The following is a 14822-nucleotide window of genomic DNA, read 5'->3' on the forward strand; positions in this document are numbered from 1 at the left end:
AGCCCTCCGCCACCAGGAGCACACCGAAAGGGGTCTCAGGACGAGAGCAAGAGGTCTCTTACAACTACGTTAAAAAACTAATTTCACTGACGTGGTCAACGCTCACCTCAACGTAGACCTTAGCTAACTTTGACAAAGAGGGACTCTTTGGCTGATGGCATCAGAGGTGATTTGAACCGCTGAGCCTCTTACAAGGGCAGGTGTGTCCCTGGACACCGCAGTCAGCACCTAACCCCTCACAGGGCCTTTCTCCTTCTCTTCTTGGTGTCTGTGCGACAGCCTGTGTGTTTCACTAGCGGCTGTTGTTTCCCTTATGACTGAGAAACATGTAGCTTTATATTTTGATTCTGTGACAGCAGCAATAACCCCAAGAGAAGTTCTTCTGGGTCCACATTGGGTCAAGTGCATCTCCCTGTGAACCCAACATGGCTAGGGGCCAGATATACGCTTATTTTAGCTTCAATTTGTGTACACAACCTCTAACTAGGATGGTTGAACCATGTAAGATAGGAAACCGTGTTTCTTTTTTGTTTGTTTGCTTATTTTTTGGGGGACGTGTTGGTTTGTCTTTTGAGACAGGGTTTCTCTGTGTAGCCCTGACTATCCTGGAACTCTCTATAGACCAGGCTGGTCTTGAACTCACAGAAATCTTTCTGCCTCCCGAGTGCTGGGATAAAAGGTGTGTGCCGCTAGCCTGGCAAGACATTTAAATATTATATTTTATTTTCTTATTTTTATTTTATATATATAGGTGTTTGCCTGCATGTATGTATGTGCACCATGTATATGCCTGTTGCCCTCGGAGGCCAGAGTCGAGTACTGGATACTCTGGAACTGGAGCTACAGACAGTTGTGGATGCTGGGATTAGAACCTGGGTCCTGTGGAAGAGCAGAGAGACAGTGCTCTTCACCACAGGTCTATCTCCCCAGCTTCCCAATTTGTTTATTTGTTTATTTATTCATTCCTTTATTTATTTAATGAGTGTTTTGCGTGCATATATGTCTGCATACCACATGTGTGCCTGGTACCTGAGGAGGCCAGAAGAAGGTGTAGATCCCCTGGAACTGGAGTCACAGGTCATACACTTCCATGTGGGTGCTTGCAATCAAACGTGGGTCCTCTGCAAGAGCTGCCAGCCCTCTGAACACTGAGCCGTCTCTCCAGCCTCCACTTTTAAAAGACACTGGTGCATGTTTCATGGAGGTGGGTTATACAGTGGAGTGGTAAACCCTGCCTGAGACCTCAGGGGCTGTCGGATGACATTCTCAGCCTTTGCGTCGGTGGAGGCTGGAGGCCTGTTTGTACATTCTAGGAGAATGTCCCTAATAGTCACACAAAGGTGGGCAATAAAAGGCACTCAAAAGGATGAGCTAGCCCAGGATAGTTCGGCTCTGGACCTGCTGCAACATTCCCAGTCTCTACGACCATTAAAGTTCTAAACACTTAACCATCCTTGTATCATGTTTGACACAGGAGTGACTTCTTCCTGGGGGCTTCAGTTAACATCCCTGTACTTATAAAGCAAAACAAACACGTTTTTGTGGCACTGGGGATCAAACCCAGGGCCCTGTGGATAGTTTGGGGCAGTTGTTAAGCAGTGTTTCATATTTCCATATTGGTTGCTTAAGGAATTAGAAGCGAACCCATTACTGTAAGGTGCACTGACAGAGAGTTGTATCAGCAGCTTCTCTTTCCTGTCTCTGTCTTTTCTGCGTGTCCATGTTCTAGCTTGCTTTCGCTCTTCAGTGTGCTGGCTGTATTTCAGTCACATCTCTTCTCCTTGGGTACACTGTTTCACTCTTCATTTCTGAGGTGATTTCCTGCTGCTATTGCTTGATTTCAGAGATCAGACCTTCCTTATCCGAGAGACATCTTGGTCATAGTCCTTAGCCAGTTCTGTTCTGAATACATTTGAGACTTAAAAGATCCTCTCCATGTCTGCAAATTCTTGTTTAATTGATAATTTCATTTCTGTCAAAGTGCTGTATCCAAACATGGCTTCCGTGTTTCCTGGCTGTTTGGTGTGTGTGTATGTATGTATGTATGTGTGTACATGTGTGCGCATGTGTGTGTATATGTGCATGTGTGTATATGTGTGCACATGTGTGTGATGTGTATGCGTGTGTATTGGAGTGCATTTTATCACCTGAACAGGTTAGATGACACTGACTTTCCATTTTTGTCCTAAGATAGTCCCGTATAACTTGTCATTTATTTATTCACTTTATTTTTTATTTTTATTTATTTATTTTTTTTGAGACAGGGTTTCTCTGTAGTTTTGCACCTTTCCTGGAACTCACTTTGTAGACCAGGCTGGCCTCGAACTCACAGAGATCCTCCTGCCTCTGCCTCCCGAGTGCTGGGATTAAAGGCGTGTGCCACCACCGCCCGGCTCACTTTATATTTTTTAAAGATTGCTTTATTCTTAAACACGAGTATGTCTGTGTGAGCATGTGCTGTGTGTGTGGAGTGTTCTCAGAGGTCAGAGTCACTGATCAGTCACAGATGGTTGAGAGTCACTTGGCATGTATGCTGGGACTTGAACTCCGGTCCCTGGAAGAGTAATATGTGTTCTTAAGCACTGAGCAGTCTCTCCAGCCCCCATTCACATTAAAATTCGTGTATTTGCCCTAGTCTTTCCATATTTCTGCTTTAGAGCCCTTACCAGGTTTCTACTAGAATGTATGATAACTTTAGCCAAACACTGCCCTCTTCTGTTGTAACAGCAAGGGTGCATGATTTAATTTTTTTTTTAAGGTAGCGGTACTGAGGCAGGGCCTTGCAGATGCTAGAAAAGCACGCTGCCACTAAGCTGTCAACCGAGCCCTTTAAACACTTCCTTTTGAGACCGGTTCTCACTCAGCCGCCTGAGCTGGGCTTGGACTCCTTCTCTAGCCCAGTCAGGCCTGGAACTGTAGCTGGTATTACAGGTGCAAGTGGTTTCCTGAGGTCTTTGATTTGGAGGTGATGGGTTTCTGTGATGTCTCCTTCCGCAATACTCTTTTGGTGTACTCCCATCGGTCCATGGCTCCTCTTCTCTGCTACCCACCTCTGCCTTGCACACGCTCTGCAGCCTCCCCTCAGAAACCTTGCCTGCTAGAACCGCCATTTCTGGTCTCATACGCTTCCAAGCCTCTATTTTCACTTCATACGGGTCAGTGTGCTGATCCCCCAGGTCTCAGGCTTGTTGTTGGCATTGTGTCTGGGGATTAGGGTTGTCTGTGTGCCACGCCATCACAGCGAATTCGCTGCCCTCTGGAGCTGCCTCGGCTGGCTCGGGAAAGTCGTGTCCCTCTCACATGCAAAGCAAAAGCTGTAACTTTCCTTCAGTTGGCTTTACGGGTGTTTTTTGATTTGCTGTCCTTTTTGATTTCTTTGTCCTTTGGAGGATTGATAGAGAGAGATGCACTGAAGACTGCTATTATCATTAAGCAAATCGGAAGCTCAAAAGGCAGTTTGTCACACCCAGTGGCACATGCCAAAAGTCCCCAGTTTGGAGACTGAGGCACATGGGTCACTTGAGCCCAGGAGTTTTAAGGCTAGACTGAGTAACAGAATGAATATAAAAAAGTATGCTATCGAGATGGCTCAGCGGGTAAAGGTGCCTGCTGCCAACCCTGACAACCTGTGATCAGTGCCCGGGCCCCACATGGTAGGTGGGGAGAACTGACTCCTGAAGGATGCCCTCTGACCCCCACATGCACGTGCAAATAAATGTAAAAAAATAGTATCACATTATGAATGAATTATAAGTGGTAATAAAAGTAGGTTTAATGTATAGCAGTACAAGATGAAAAGAGATAAAAATGCACAAGAAATTTTAAAGAAGTCTTGTAATGGAATGGATTTTTCAAACTTGAAAATACCACTCCACCCAGGCATGGTATGAAGCCCGGCTGTAATTGCAGCATTTGGGAGTCTGAGAGAGAAGGTGGATTCAAGGCTAGCTTAGCTGCATGGCAAGACCCTCTAACCACCCTCCCCATAAGATGTATTGCATTGCATTAAAGAAATGTTTCATAAAATTCAATCAGTCTGTACCAATTTCGCTGTGCACAATGAGCGGGTGGCTCATGGCAATGACGTATTGATTTTTCTCCGTGGTTCTTTACAGCTTGCTGACTTCCGAGAAACCATTATGAAGCTGTTGGGATTTAATGTGAAAACAGCAGACAAGGAAGTCATTAATCAGCTGAAGCTTGTCATCCAGGTTTATGAAATCTCCAGCAAATCAAAGACAGCTTCTCACTGTGAGACCGGACAGGACAAGTGAGCAAGTTCCGCCTCTCCTTGCTGTCAAGAACTGACATACAGCTGTTCCTACAGCATCTGGAAAATAGCTACATTGTGAATAAAATGCACCCGGAAAGTTTCACTTAAAATCTCTTCTCTCCTGTGTTTGGAATTTACCTTTGCTTCGTGATGATCTTTCTTTACATTTACTTCTGACTCAGTCTTTATCGTCACTTGTGATATATGATACTTATTACTTTTACTGACTGCATTTTAAGCAGGATATGAATCATAAACACATTCTTAGCTGCAATATTTATAATCATAGTCAGTAGCCCATGTCTTGAATGAATGATTTATTAGATAAACAACCCCCCTTAGAAAAGCGGATAATGTTATATTCTCTTTTTTTTTTTTTTTTTTTTTTTTTTTTTTTTTGGTTTTTCGAGACAGGGTTTCTCTGTGTAGCTTTGCGCCTTTCCTGGATCTCGCGCTGTAGACCAGGCTGGCCTCGAACTCACAGAGATCCGCCTGGCTCTGCCTCCCGAGTGCTGGGATTAAAGGCGTGCGCCACCACCGCCCGGCATGTTATATTCTCTTAATTGAGTCTATCTTGTTTTTTTAATGGGGCATATGGATATCAGACATGACATTTGAAGGGTAGGAGAATTCCTGCAACTAGAACAGGCAATAGACTATTTGTGGCTATCGTCCTAGCATTTAATAGTCTCTACTTAATGTAGGCTCATTTTCCACTTAATAGTTACTTCATTCATTTACATTTGTGTTTTGAGAAAGGGTCTTGCTCTATAGCCCAGGCTGGCTTCACACTCACAGCCTTTCCAATTTCTAGAGGTGGCTTCCTCCCCCACCCCTTGAGACAGGAACATGCTAAGTAGCTCAGACTGGCTTCAAATTCATGATCACACATGATCACACATCCTGAGTGCTGGGATTACAGGCTGTGCCACTATGGACAGCTTCCTTATATTTTTGGCTTATGGTCTTCCTTCATTTTTATTTGTTTGTTTTGTTTTGTTTTGTTTTTCGAGACAGGGTTTCTCTGTGTAGCTTTGCGCCTTTCCTGGAACTCACTTGGTAGTCCAGGCTGGCCTCGAACTCACAGAGATCCGCCTGGCTCTGCCTCCCGAGTGCTGGGATTAAAGGCGTGCGCCACCACCGCCCGGCATAATTTTTTTTTTTTTTTTTTTTTGGTTTTTCGAGACAGGGTTTCTCTGTGTAGCTTTGCGCCTTTCCTGGAACTCGCTTTGGAGACCAGGCTGGCCTCGAACTCACAGAGATCCGCCTGGCTCTGCCTCCCGAGTGCTGGGATTAAAGGCGTGCGCCACCACCGCCCGGCATGTTATATTCTCTTAATTGAGTCTATCTTGTTTTTTTAATGGGGCATATGGATATCAGACATGACATTTGAAGGGTAGGAGAATTCCTGCAACTAGAACAGGCAATAGACTATTTGTGGCTATCGTCCTAGCATTTAATAGTCTCTACTTAATGTAGGCTCATTTTCCACTTAATAGTTACTTCATTCATTTACATTTGTGTTTTGAGAAAGGGTCTTGCTCTATAGCCCAGGCTGGCTTCACACTCACAGCCTTTCCAATTTCTAGAGGTGGCTTCCTCCCCCACCCCTTGAGACAGGAACATGCTAAGTAGCTCAGACTGGCTTCAAATTCATGATCACACATGATCACACATCCTGAGTGCTGGGATTACAGGCTGTGCCACTATGGACAGCTTCCTTATATTTTTGGCTTATGGTCTTCCTTCATTTTTATTATTTTTAAAATTTATTTGTACTTTTATGAGTGTTTTACCTGCATGTATGTATGTGCATCACGTGTGTGCAGTGCCTGTGGAGGTCAGAAGACATCAGATCCTCTGACACTGGAGTCACGGATGCTGACCTGGAACTTGCTCTATAAACCAGGCTAGCTTCAAACTCCTAGAGATCTGCCTGCCTCTGCCTCCTGAGTCTGGGATTAAAGACATGTGCTACCACACCCAGCTCCTTCATTTAAAAACCCATTCTTTATCATGTTACTATTTCTCTGGTTCTTTTACGTGCTTCTCCAGTTTCTCATATCAGACCCCTTGTCGTTACCACTTGCACAATCCAGAATTATGTTCCTATTTTTATTTTGAACTTTTTGTATTTACAGTGTGGAGGAAGCAAACCCAGGGCCCTCACACATGCTAGACGAGTGCTCTACTACTGAACTACATCCCTAGGACTGACTACCTTAGTTTAAGGTCAGTTGATTAACAATTTCAATCCTCTTGTGGCTTGGAACTTAATCTCGTCAGGTTCAGTGACTGGACACTGTGAAGCCATTATTTAGTATCCACTAAAATTGAACATGTACGTGCTTTATGAGCAGGTAATTCCATACCCACATATGTAACAGATGTATATACCTATTCTATGAAAATACATTTACTAGACTTTATAGTGGCATTGTTCATAATTGTACCAACTGCGTATTATCCAAATGACCAACCATAGCCTAAGTTTGGCTACCAGATCCATCGGTTCAGATCTCCTTTGGGGCTGCACAGGGAGATGTCAACTAGAAAGCTGAATTTTCTCAGCACCAAACTAGGGGCTCTAGGGCCAGAAGTAGAGAGGCGGACAACGCGGGTTTGAGGAAGTGGGTCTCCTTCAGAAAGGTAGGAAGATAAACATGGTGAGAAACTCAATGGGTTGTGCTTGGTTCTTGCTGAATGCCTCTCACCGGACAGCTTGGCAACCCTTGGTCAAGAGCTGGAGCTACTTAGAATCTGAACATTATCTCAAAATTAGACAATAAATGTGGCCTGGATCTCTGAGTTCTACTGATGGGGTTGTGGGTAGCTTCCATCACTCTAACAAAACAGTTTCTGTATTTACTGGAGTGTGTGGTATTAGAAGCGCCTGAGCTAGCGGGCACGGCCCCAAGACATACTCTACCCCAGTTCTGTTCTTTGGCTGCCAAAAGTCATTAGGCTCCTGGGATCACCCAAAATTCTCCTCCATCACCTTCCTCTGGCCTTCACCTCTACATGCTCCCTTCCACAAGGAGGGACCCTACCCAGTGTTCTTGCCTGCGGTTCAGAATACCGAAGTGGCCACCTGGGCCAGGGCCACCTTCCTGCTCAGAATTTGGGGTGCGACCAAACTTGAGGTCCTACAACTCCCAACAGTTAACCAAACCTGGTTACTTCTACCGAGCCTGCGCTGGCCGTGCTGCGCTTGCGCGCACAGCAGAGGACGTGACGCCAATCAAGGTGCGGGGTGGTACCAGGGCGGGCCGGGCATGGGCAGAGTTGCGCTTTTGGGAGGTGGTGTGTTGGTCTCTGCAGCCGCCAGTGGGTCGCTTCCCTGACCTTGCTGCCTGTGGCCAGGGTAAGAGCTGGTGGAGGGTGGGGCGACATCCCACTGTCTCTCATCAGTTCAGCAAGACTGGGGTCAGGCTCTAAACGCGAAGATCTGGGAGGGTTTCCAGAACTTTGCAGTGCTGGCAATGGTTCTGCGCGTGCGCGGGTGCAAGTCCCCCCCCCCCCCGCCCCACCTGTACTCAGCTCTGCAAAGATTTAAAATGCACACCTTTAATGCTTTCACAGTTTCTCACGTAAATTAGTACTTTTATGATAGCTTACTACCCCACACCTACCCTAATATAGTCTTTTTTTTTTTTCTGTAGTCCTGGGGATGGAACCCAGGATCTTGCACATGTTAGTCATCCTCTAGTTTCTTTTTCCTCCCTTCCTCTCCTTTTATTTCCTTTGTTGTTGCTGTTGTTTTTGAGTCAGGGTCTCACTCCGTCGTATCCCTGGCTGGCCAGGAACTCACTATGTAGACCAAGCTGGCTTCCAACTCACAGAGATTGCTTGCCTTCCAAGTATTAAAGGTATTAGAGGCTGTTCCACTACGTCCAGAGCCCTTTTCTTTTTAAAAATATTTATATTTTTATTTTATGTGTATATGTGAGCATCTGTATGTTTGTATGTGTGCCGTGTGTGTGTCTGGTGCCTGTGGGAGCCAGAAGAAGGTGTTGAATCACCACGACCTGGACTTACAGGCAACTGCCAACTGCTTTGTGGGTGCTGGGAGCTGAACCCTAGTCCTCTGCAAGAGCAGCCAGTACTTAACACCTGCTAAGCCATCTCTCCAGACCCTCTTTTTTTCTTTTTAAAGATAAATAGGCCCGACGAGTATGGTGGCCATTGCCTTTAATCCCAGCACTTGGAAGGCAGAGGCAGGCCGATCTCTGAGTTCGAGGCCAGCCTGGTCTACAGAGTGAGTTCCAGGACAGCCAGGGCTGCACAGAGAAACCCTGTCTCGAAAAACAACAACAACAAAACAAACCAAAAGCAAACAGAAATATAAGCAGGCCAACAAGACTAGGCAAGTGCTCCAGAGAGTGTGGAGGTCAGAGGAGAACTCGCTGAAGTCATCTCTCTCCCTCCACCGTGTGGGTTCTGAGAGATGAACTCTGGTCAGTTCATCTGATCAGGCGTGGCAATAGTAGTGCTCGCCACCTGCTCAGCCATTGGCCCCTCCAGCATCTTAATATAATTTTAATTAGGATTATTTACCAACCCCCTAAACTGATGAGTTTCTATAATTATTTTGAAATCAACCTGCAAGTTAATATCCTTTCTCTGTAATTTAGCACCCTTGTGCCTTCTAAACACAGCTGTTGGTAGACATGATTTTAGAGAGCCATGAGCAAAAATCTAATATGGAAAGAGAGAAAGGGCTTCGTTTTGCAGGGAAGGGTGGATGAGGAGTTTGCAGGAGAATGACCAGGAACATCATAGAGTGGGTCAGACAGATTGAATGAAGTAGTTTGTATGCGCTGTTGATGAAAATTTGAAATGAATATGCCATTTTTTTGTATCTACTAAGGAATTGTTTTGTTTTTTGAGACAGGGTTTCTCTGTGTAGCACTGTTTGTCCTGGATCTCTCTTTGTAGACCAGGCTGGCCTCACACTCACAGAGATCCACCTGCCTCTGCCTCCCGAGTGCTGGGATTAAAGATATGGGACACCACTGCCTGGCACCTTGTTGTTTCTGCTGTTTGAGACAGGATCTCAAGATGGCCTTGAACTCATTCTGTAGCCCAAGGCTAGCCTTGAATGGCTTTTAATTTTTTCTTTTGAACAGGGTCTTACTACATTGCCCTGATTCACTATGTAAACCAAGCTGGCCTGGAACTTGCAGAGATCCTCTTGCTTCTGCCTCCCAAGTGTTGGGATTAAAGGTGTGTGTCCACCATGACTGGCACACACCTGGCAGCCTTGACTGGCTCTTCCTATCACCACATCTTAAGTTCTGGGATCATAGGTGTGTGTGAGACACAACTCTCAGTTTTGGGGGACTCATTTTCATGACAGAGTCTCACTTATATAACCTCGGCTGGCTTGGAACTCATTGTGTAGCCCAGACTGGCCTTGAACTGGCAGCAATACTCCTGCTTTGCTTCTAAAATACTAGGATTACAGGCTGGTGCCTGTTTTAGAATATTCCTTTCCACTGTGTGAAGATTGGTTTAATTGTGATTGGTTTAATAAAGAGCTGAATGGTCAGTAGCTAGGCAGGAAGAGGTTAGGCAGGACTTGTGGGGACAGAGCAGTCTCAGGGAAGAAAGGCAGAGTCACCAGCCAGATGCAGAGCAAGCAGGACATACAGGAGGAGAGGTAAAAGCCGTGAGCCACGTAAGAGCACATAGATGAATAGAAATGGGTTAATTTAAGTTATAAGAGCTAGTTAGAAACAAGCCTAAGCTAAGGCCGAGCTTTCATAATTAATGAGTCTCTGTGTCATGATTTGGGGGCTGGCGGTCCAAAAAAAAAAAAAAAAAAAAAAAGCCTGTTCCAAGTGCCACCATGCCCAGCTTCACAGGCAGCCTAAAGTGACAGTTCTGGTTGGATCTCAAGGAAGTATTCTAAGCACAGTGACACTCTTGGTTCCTTTCTTCTCCCCGCCGTGTTCCCTTCGCTTAGAGCCCCACGTTGCCTTGTGCTCGGAGCTGGTCACACAAGCTAGCCGAGCTGGCCCGTTCCCTTCGCCTGGGGCAGATTTGTCTGAGACACAGAAGTGTTCCGGGACAGCTTCTGGGAAAGCCTCCCTTGCCCTCAAAGACGCAAGAAAGAGTTCCCTTTTTCCTCTTGAACTTGTCCTTGAATGTGACCCTTGATGGTCGCATTCGTAGCCGTCCTGGGTGAGCTACGGGGAGGACAGATCAAGACACACCAGAGGCAGCACGCAGAAAATGGGAGGGCAGATTTTATGACAACCGTGAGCTTCCGGATTAGTCAAATATAGAGGCTCCTCATACTCGATGCTAAATGAGACCTCGCCTTTATCTGACTTTCTATTCTCCATGTGTTCGCTTACAGACTCGACATTTTCTGTGCCCACAACTGAAAAGGTTATCTATTCATACCGACTGTTATATATTTTATACCTGCTAGCTGGCTGTGGGTTCACTTGCTCTACCTGCACAGAAATGGTGGGCAGGCAAAGAGACCCTCTTTAAGGGCCAGTCTCCGGTACCTTTCTTACCCCCTTGTGATTGACAGCGGCAGTACAGTAGGCAGGCAGAAGCAGTGGTAAGTGGTGCCCTCTAGTGGTAGGCCTGAGTAATTAGGACGCCTAGCCCTACAGTGTTTCAGATCCCCTCCCTAGGCAGCCTCCAGCGTTATAGTCTGTGTCTGGGCTCTGAGACGCCTGGCCCTGAAGGCTTGCTTTCGTTGTCCAGAAGCTGGCTGCCTACCCCTTCCACAACTCAGCCATTGCCAGGACGACAGAGTGTCAGCCACTCTGCCTAATTAATTACCTAGCCTCCTCTTTCTACTGCCCTTGGAGATTACTGGAAAACGTTACTAATTTTTTTTTTTTTTAATTTTCAATGGGTCACACTCATCCCAAAGTGATTTAAACCAATAGGTACTTGAACCTGGGCACAGCGGAGCACATGTTTAATCGCAGCCCTCGGGAGGCAATGGCAGGCAGATCCCTGTGAGTTCAAGGCCAGCCTGGTCCACCTAGCAAGTTCCGGGCTAGTCAGGGCTTCTGTGTGAGATCCTGTCTAAAAAGACCGAAAAGGTATCTAGCGAGTCATATCCTTTCCCATCCACTAGGGGGAGGCATGAGCTTGCATGTGTAATGGCTTGCAGAGGTTCTAAGGATTTCTGAGTCAACGCGGCAGCCGGTGGTCCTTTGTAGACCTGAATCAGTTTCTGAAGGTCTCGAGGTCTTACGTGGTAAAGGACATTAACTGCAGGAGGAGAGCACATCTGCACCAGGGAGTGAGGATGCTGGTAAACTCCAGCTCCATTGCTCACAGTGAGATAAACCGGCTCCACCAGGAAACTAGCGCTCTCTCTCTCTTTTAGAAAGCAATCGAAACAAGTTTTCAATTTTATTTTTGTTGTTTTATTATGCGTATGGGGGTTTTGTCTGCATGTATGTCTGTGAACCACTTACATGCCTTGTGACTCTGGAAGCCAGAAGAGGGCATTGGATCCTCTGGAATGGTAAGTTCAAGACCAGCCTTGGGCAGCTTAGCAAGACCTTGCATCAAAATAAAAAGCATGGCTTGGAGATGGCTCAGTGGGTAAGAATGCCTGCTCTGCAAGCTCAAGGACCTGCATTTGAATCCCCAGCACCCACATGCCACATGCCAGCTGGGCATGTTGTGTATGTCTATAATCCCAGCACTGGGTGGCAGATTCCGAGAACTTGCTGGCCAGCCAACCTAGACTCAACAGTGAGCTCCTGGTTCAATGGGAGACCCTGTTTCAAGGGATAGAGGAAGACATGTGCCATCCTGCTCTAGCCTCTGCATGCTTGTGCCCAGACATGTGCGCCTGCAGACTCACGTGCATACAGCGCCCAAACCCAAACCCAAACTTCCTCCTCAAGTGCATTTGATCAGCATTTTGTCACAGCGATCTAAGGTCATCTCAGACACCTAGAAACAGGCTGGAGACAGAGCTCAGTTGTAGGGTGCTTGACTAGTATGTGCGAGCTGCTGGGTTCAATCCCTCATTCTGCAAAACAAAGCATTATCCAACCACTGTTTCTCCTGTGAGGTGTACTCTTGTCTCATTCCCATTTTACAGAGAAAGATCAAAGACATGAGTGCCAAGGCGCACAAGTGGGAGGTGGTTGAGATGAAAAATCACCCAGGCCCCAGATTCCACTCCTGCTGTGGTCCATCCTGATCTGTCTGTCCCGGCACCCCTCTATTGTCCACCCTACCCACAGAGCTCCTCTCCACAACCACAGGGTGAGCTTAGACTACAGAGCAAACAGAGGTGCTTTCCTGTCTTCAGACTCCCTGAAAGAAGCTTCCAGAATACCAAAGAGAAAGAGCGCTGAGTACTACCAGGGAAGGCTGCAAGGCTTCACACCTGGTGTCTTGGTTTGTCTTTTGCCAGCTTGACCCAAGTTAGAGTCATCTGGCAAGTGGAACCTCAATTGAGAACATGACTTCACCATACTGACCCGTAGGCAAATCTATAGGGCATTTACTTGATTGATGATTGATGTGGGATGGCCCAGCTCACTGTGGGTGGTGCCACCCCTGAGTAGGTCATTCTGGGTTGTATAAGGAAGCAGGATGAACAAACCAACAAACAGTGTTTGTCCACACCCTCTGCTGTAGTTCCTGCCTCTGGATTCCTGCCTTGAGTTCCTGCTCTGACTTCCCCAATGATGGGCTGTAAGTTGTAAATTGAAATGAACCCTTTCCTCCTCAAGCTGCATTCGATCAACTTTTTTTTTATATAGCAATATAAAGCAAACTATTAGAGCTGGAGGATTCAGATAGAAACCCAGAGGAAATCAGAACTGCCGGGGACTGAAACTCAATCTGCTCAGGTAATGGTCTCAGAATTATCATGACTCTCCCTCTAATAAGAACTTAAAAACACAGAAATGGTCCGACAGTGGTGGTGCATGCCTTTAATCCCAGCACTCAGGAGGCAGAGGCAGGTGGATCTCTGTGAGTTCAAGGCCAGCCTGGTCTACAGAGATAGTTCTAAGAAAACCAGGGCTGTTATACAGTGAAACTCTGTCTCAAAAAACTCAAAAACCAAAAACCAAAAAACACACAGACACGACTTCTCAACCCCTGAAAGCCCACTAAGTCCCCTGCCTCCCCCACTCATTCCTCACTTCTTCCAGACCCTGAGTAGGTCTCATGGAGTTTTGACTTCTCCTCACATTTATTGTCCAAAGCCTTGGGAGAATAACAGTACAGAGAGGCTGGGCTTTGGAGTGAAATGGGTCTGCTTTGAACCCTTGGCTACTCACTAGCGATGTGATTTCTGCATAAATTCCCCAAGTCTTGCTCTCTTCATTTGTGAGATGGTAATATAAATAGTACCTGTCTAGTCTGATTGTCACGAGGATTCCTATAGTTTGGTTCTTGAATATCCTCCAATGGCCCATGGGTGGAAAGCTTGGAGTCCAGCCCCATGGCACCCCTGGCAGGCAGAGAAAGCTTTAGGAGGTAGGGCCTGTTGGAAGCGAGTTAGGCCACTGGGGACATGCTCCTGATGTATCCCCTGGGACTTCACCATCTCCTCTTGTTTTCCTTTACTTCTTGCCATAAGGTGATGAGTTTTATCTGCCATGTATTCTGCCTTGCTATAAGCCCGAAGCAGTGAGGCCAACAAACCATGAACCAGAAGCCCCCAATCATCAACCAAAAGAAGCTCTTGGGGTGGGGGGTGGCTGGAGAGATGGCTCAATGGTTTAGAACACTGGCTGTTCTTCCAGAAGTCCTGAGTTCAATTCCCAGCACCCACATGGTGGCTCACAACCATCTGTAATGAGATCTGGCCCCCTCTTCTGGCCTGCAGGCATACATGCAGGCAGAACACTGTACATAATAAATAAACCTTAAAAAAAAAAAGAAAAAGAAAAAAACTCTTTGGGACGCTTTGAGGTGTAGGATAGGGGAGAGTTACATTCCCATTTTTATATAGATCAAGCTGGACTTGAACTTGGGATCCTCCTGCCGTGGCTTCCCAAGAGCTGGGACTCCCAGCATGCACCACTCCACCCAGCCCAGCTCCTCTTTTCAGTTGATTCTGGTGTTTTGCTCTAGGAACACAAGCCACTAAGACAGAGATTGAGTGACATGAAGCAGGTGGGGACACGGATGGCAGCTGTGTCTTCCTTATGTGAGAGCAAGTGCCCTCATAGTTCCTCTTGTCTGAGACACTTCAAGCATTATGGTGTTCAGCGTTAAGGGGGCAGCCTTAATGACATAAATGCACCAGGCAAATAGCATCCTCAAAGACAAGTGTCTTATGAAAGAGTAAATGGAACGTTGGCTGTCAGGGAAATTTGAAGATGAAACTAACTGGAGAAGTTGTCAAGGATTTTTCTCTCCTAAATTGTATTGCAGAGTGAGATGGGGGTGGGAGAGAACAAGCAGGTGGGGAGAAAAGGATGGGGTCATGCTGACAAGCCTCTGAGACAGCAACCCTGGTAGCAGACAACCCTGGTAGAGACCTCAGTGGCATCAGCATAGCAATGGCATTTCCCAGAAAGAGGTCGTTAGGGAC

General features: G+C 46.4%; 1 protein-coding gene across 1 annotated transcript in view; it reads left to right on the forward strand.

Annotated features, from left to right (window-relative positions):
- Positions 1–4279, forward strand: part of LOC128110576 (coiled-coil domain-containing protein 170-like) — a 39705-nt gene extending 35426 nt beyond the window's left edge. The window contains exons 8-9 of the mRNA XM_052738242.1: positions 1–53; positions 4116–4279. The exon at positions 1–53 is cut by the window's left edge and continues 184 nt beyond it. Coding sequence (XP_052594202.1) covers positions 1–53; positions 4116–4274 — 212 coding nt within the window. The 3' untranslated portion in view covers positions 4275–4279. The remainder of the gene's footprint in view (positions 54–4115) is intronic.
- The last annotated feature ends 10543 nt before the right edge of the window (positions 4280–14822 follow it).

Source organism: Peromyscus californicus, unplaced genomic scaffold (genome assembly GCF_007827085.1).
Source record: "Peromyscus californicus insignis strain IS unplaced genomic scaffold, ASM782708v3 Scaffold_15__1_contigs__length_86483966, whole genome shotgun sequence".
NCBI lineage: Eukaryota > Metazoa > Chordata > Mammalia > Rodentia > Cricetidae > Peromyscus > Peromyscus californicus.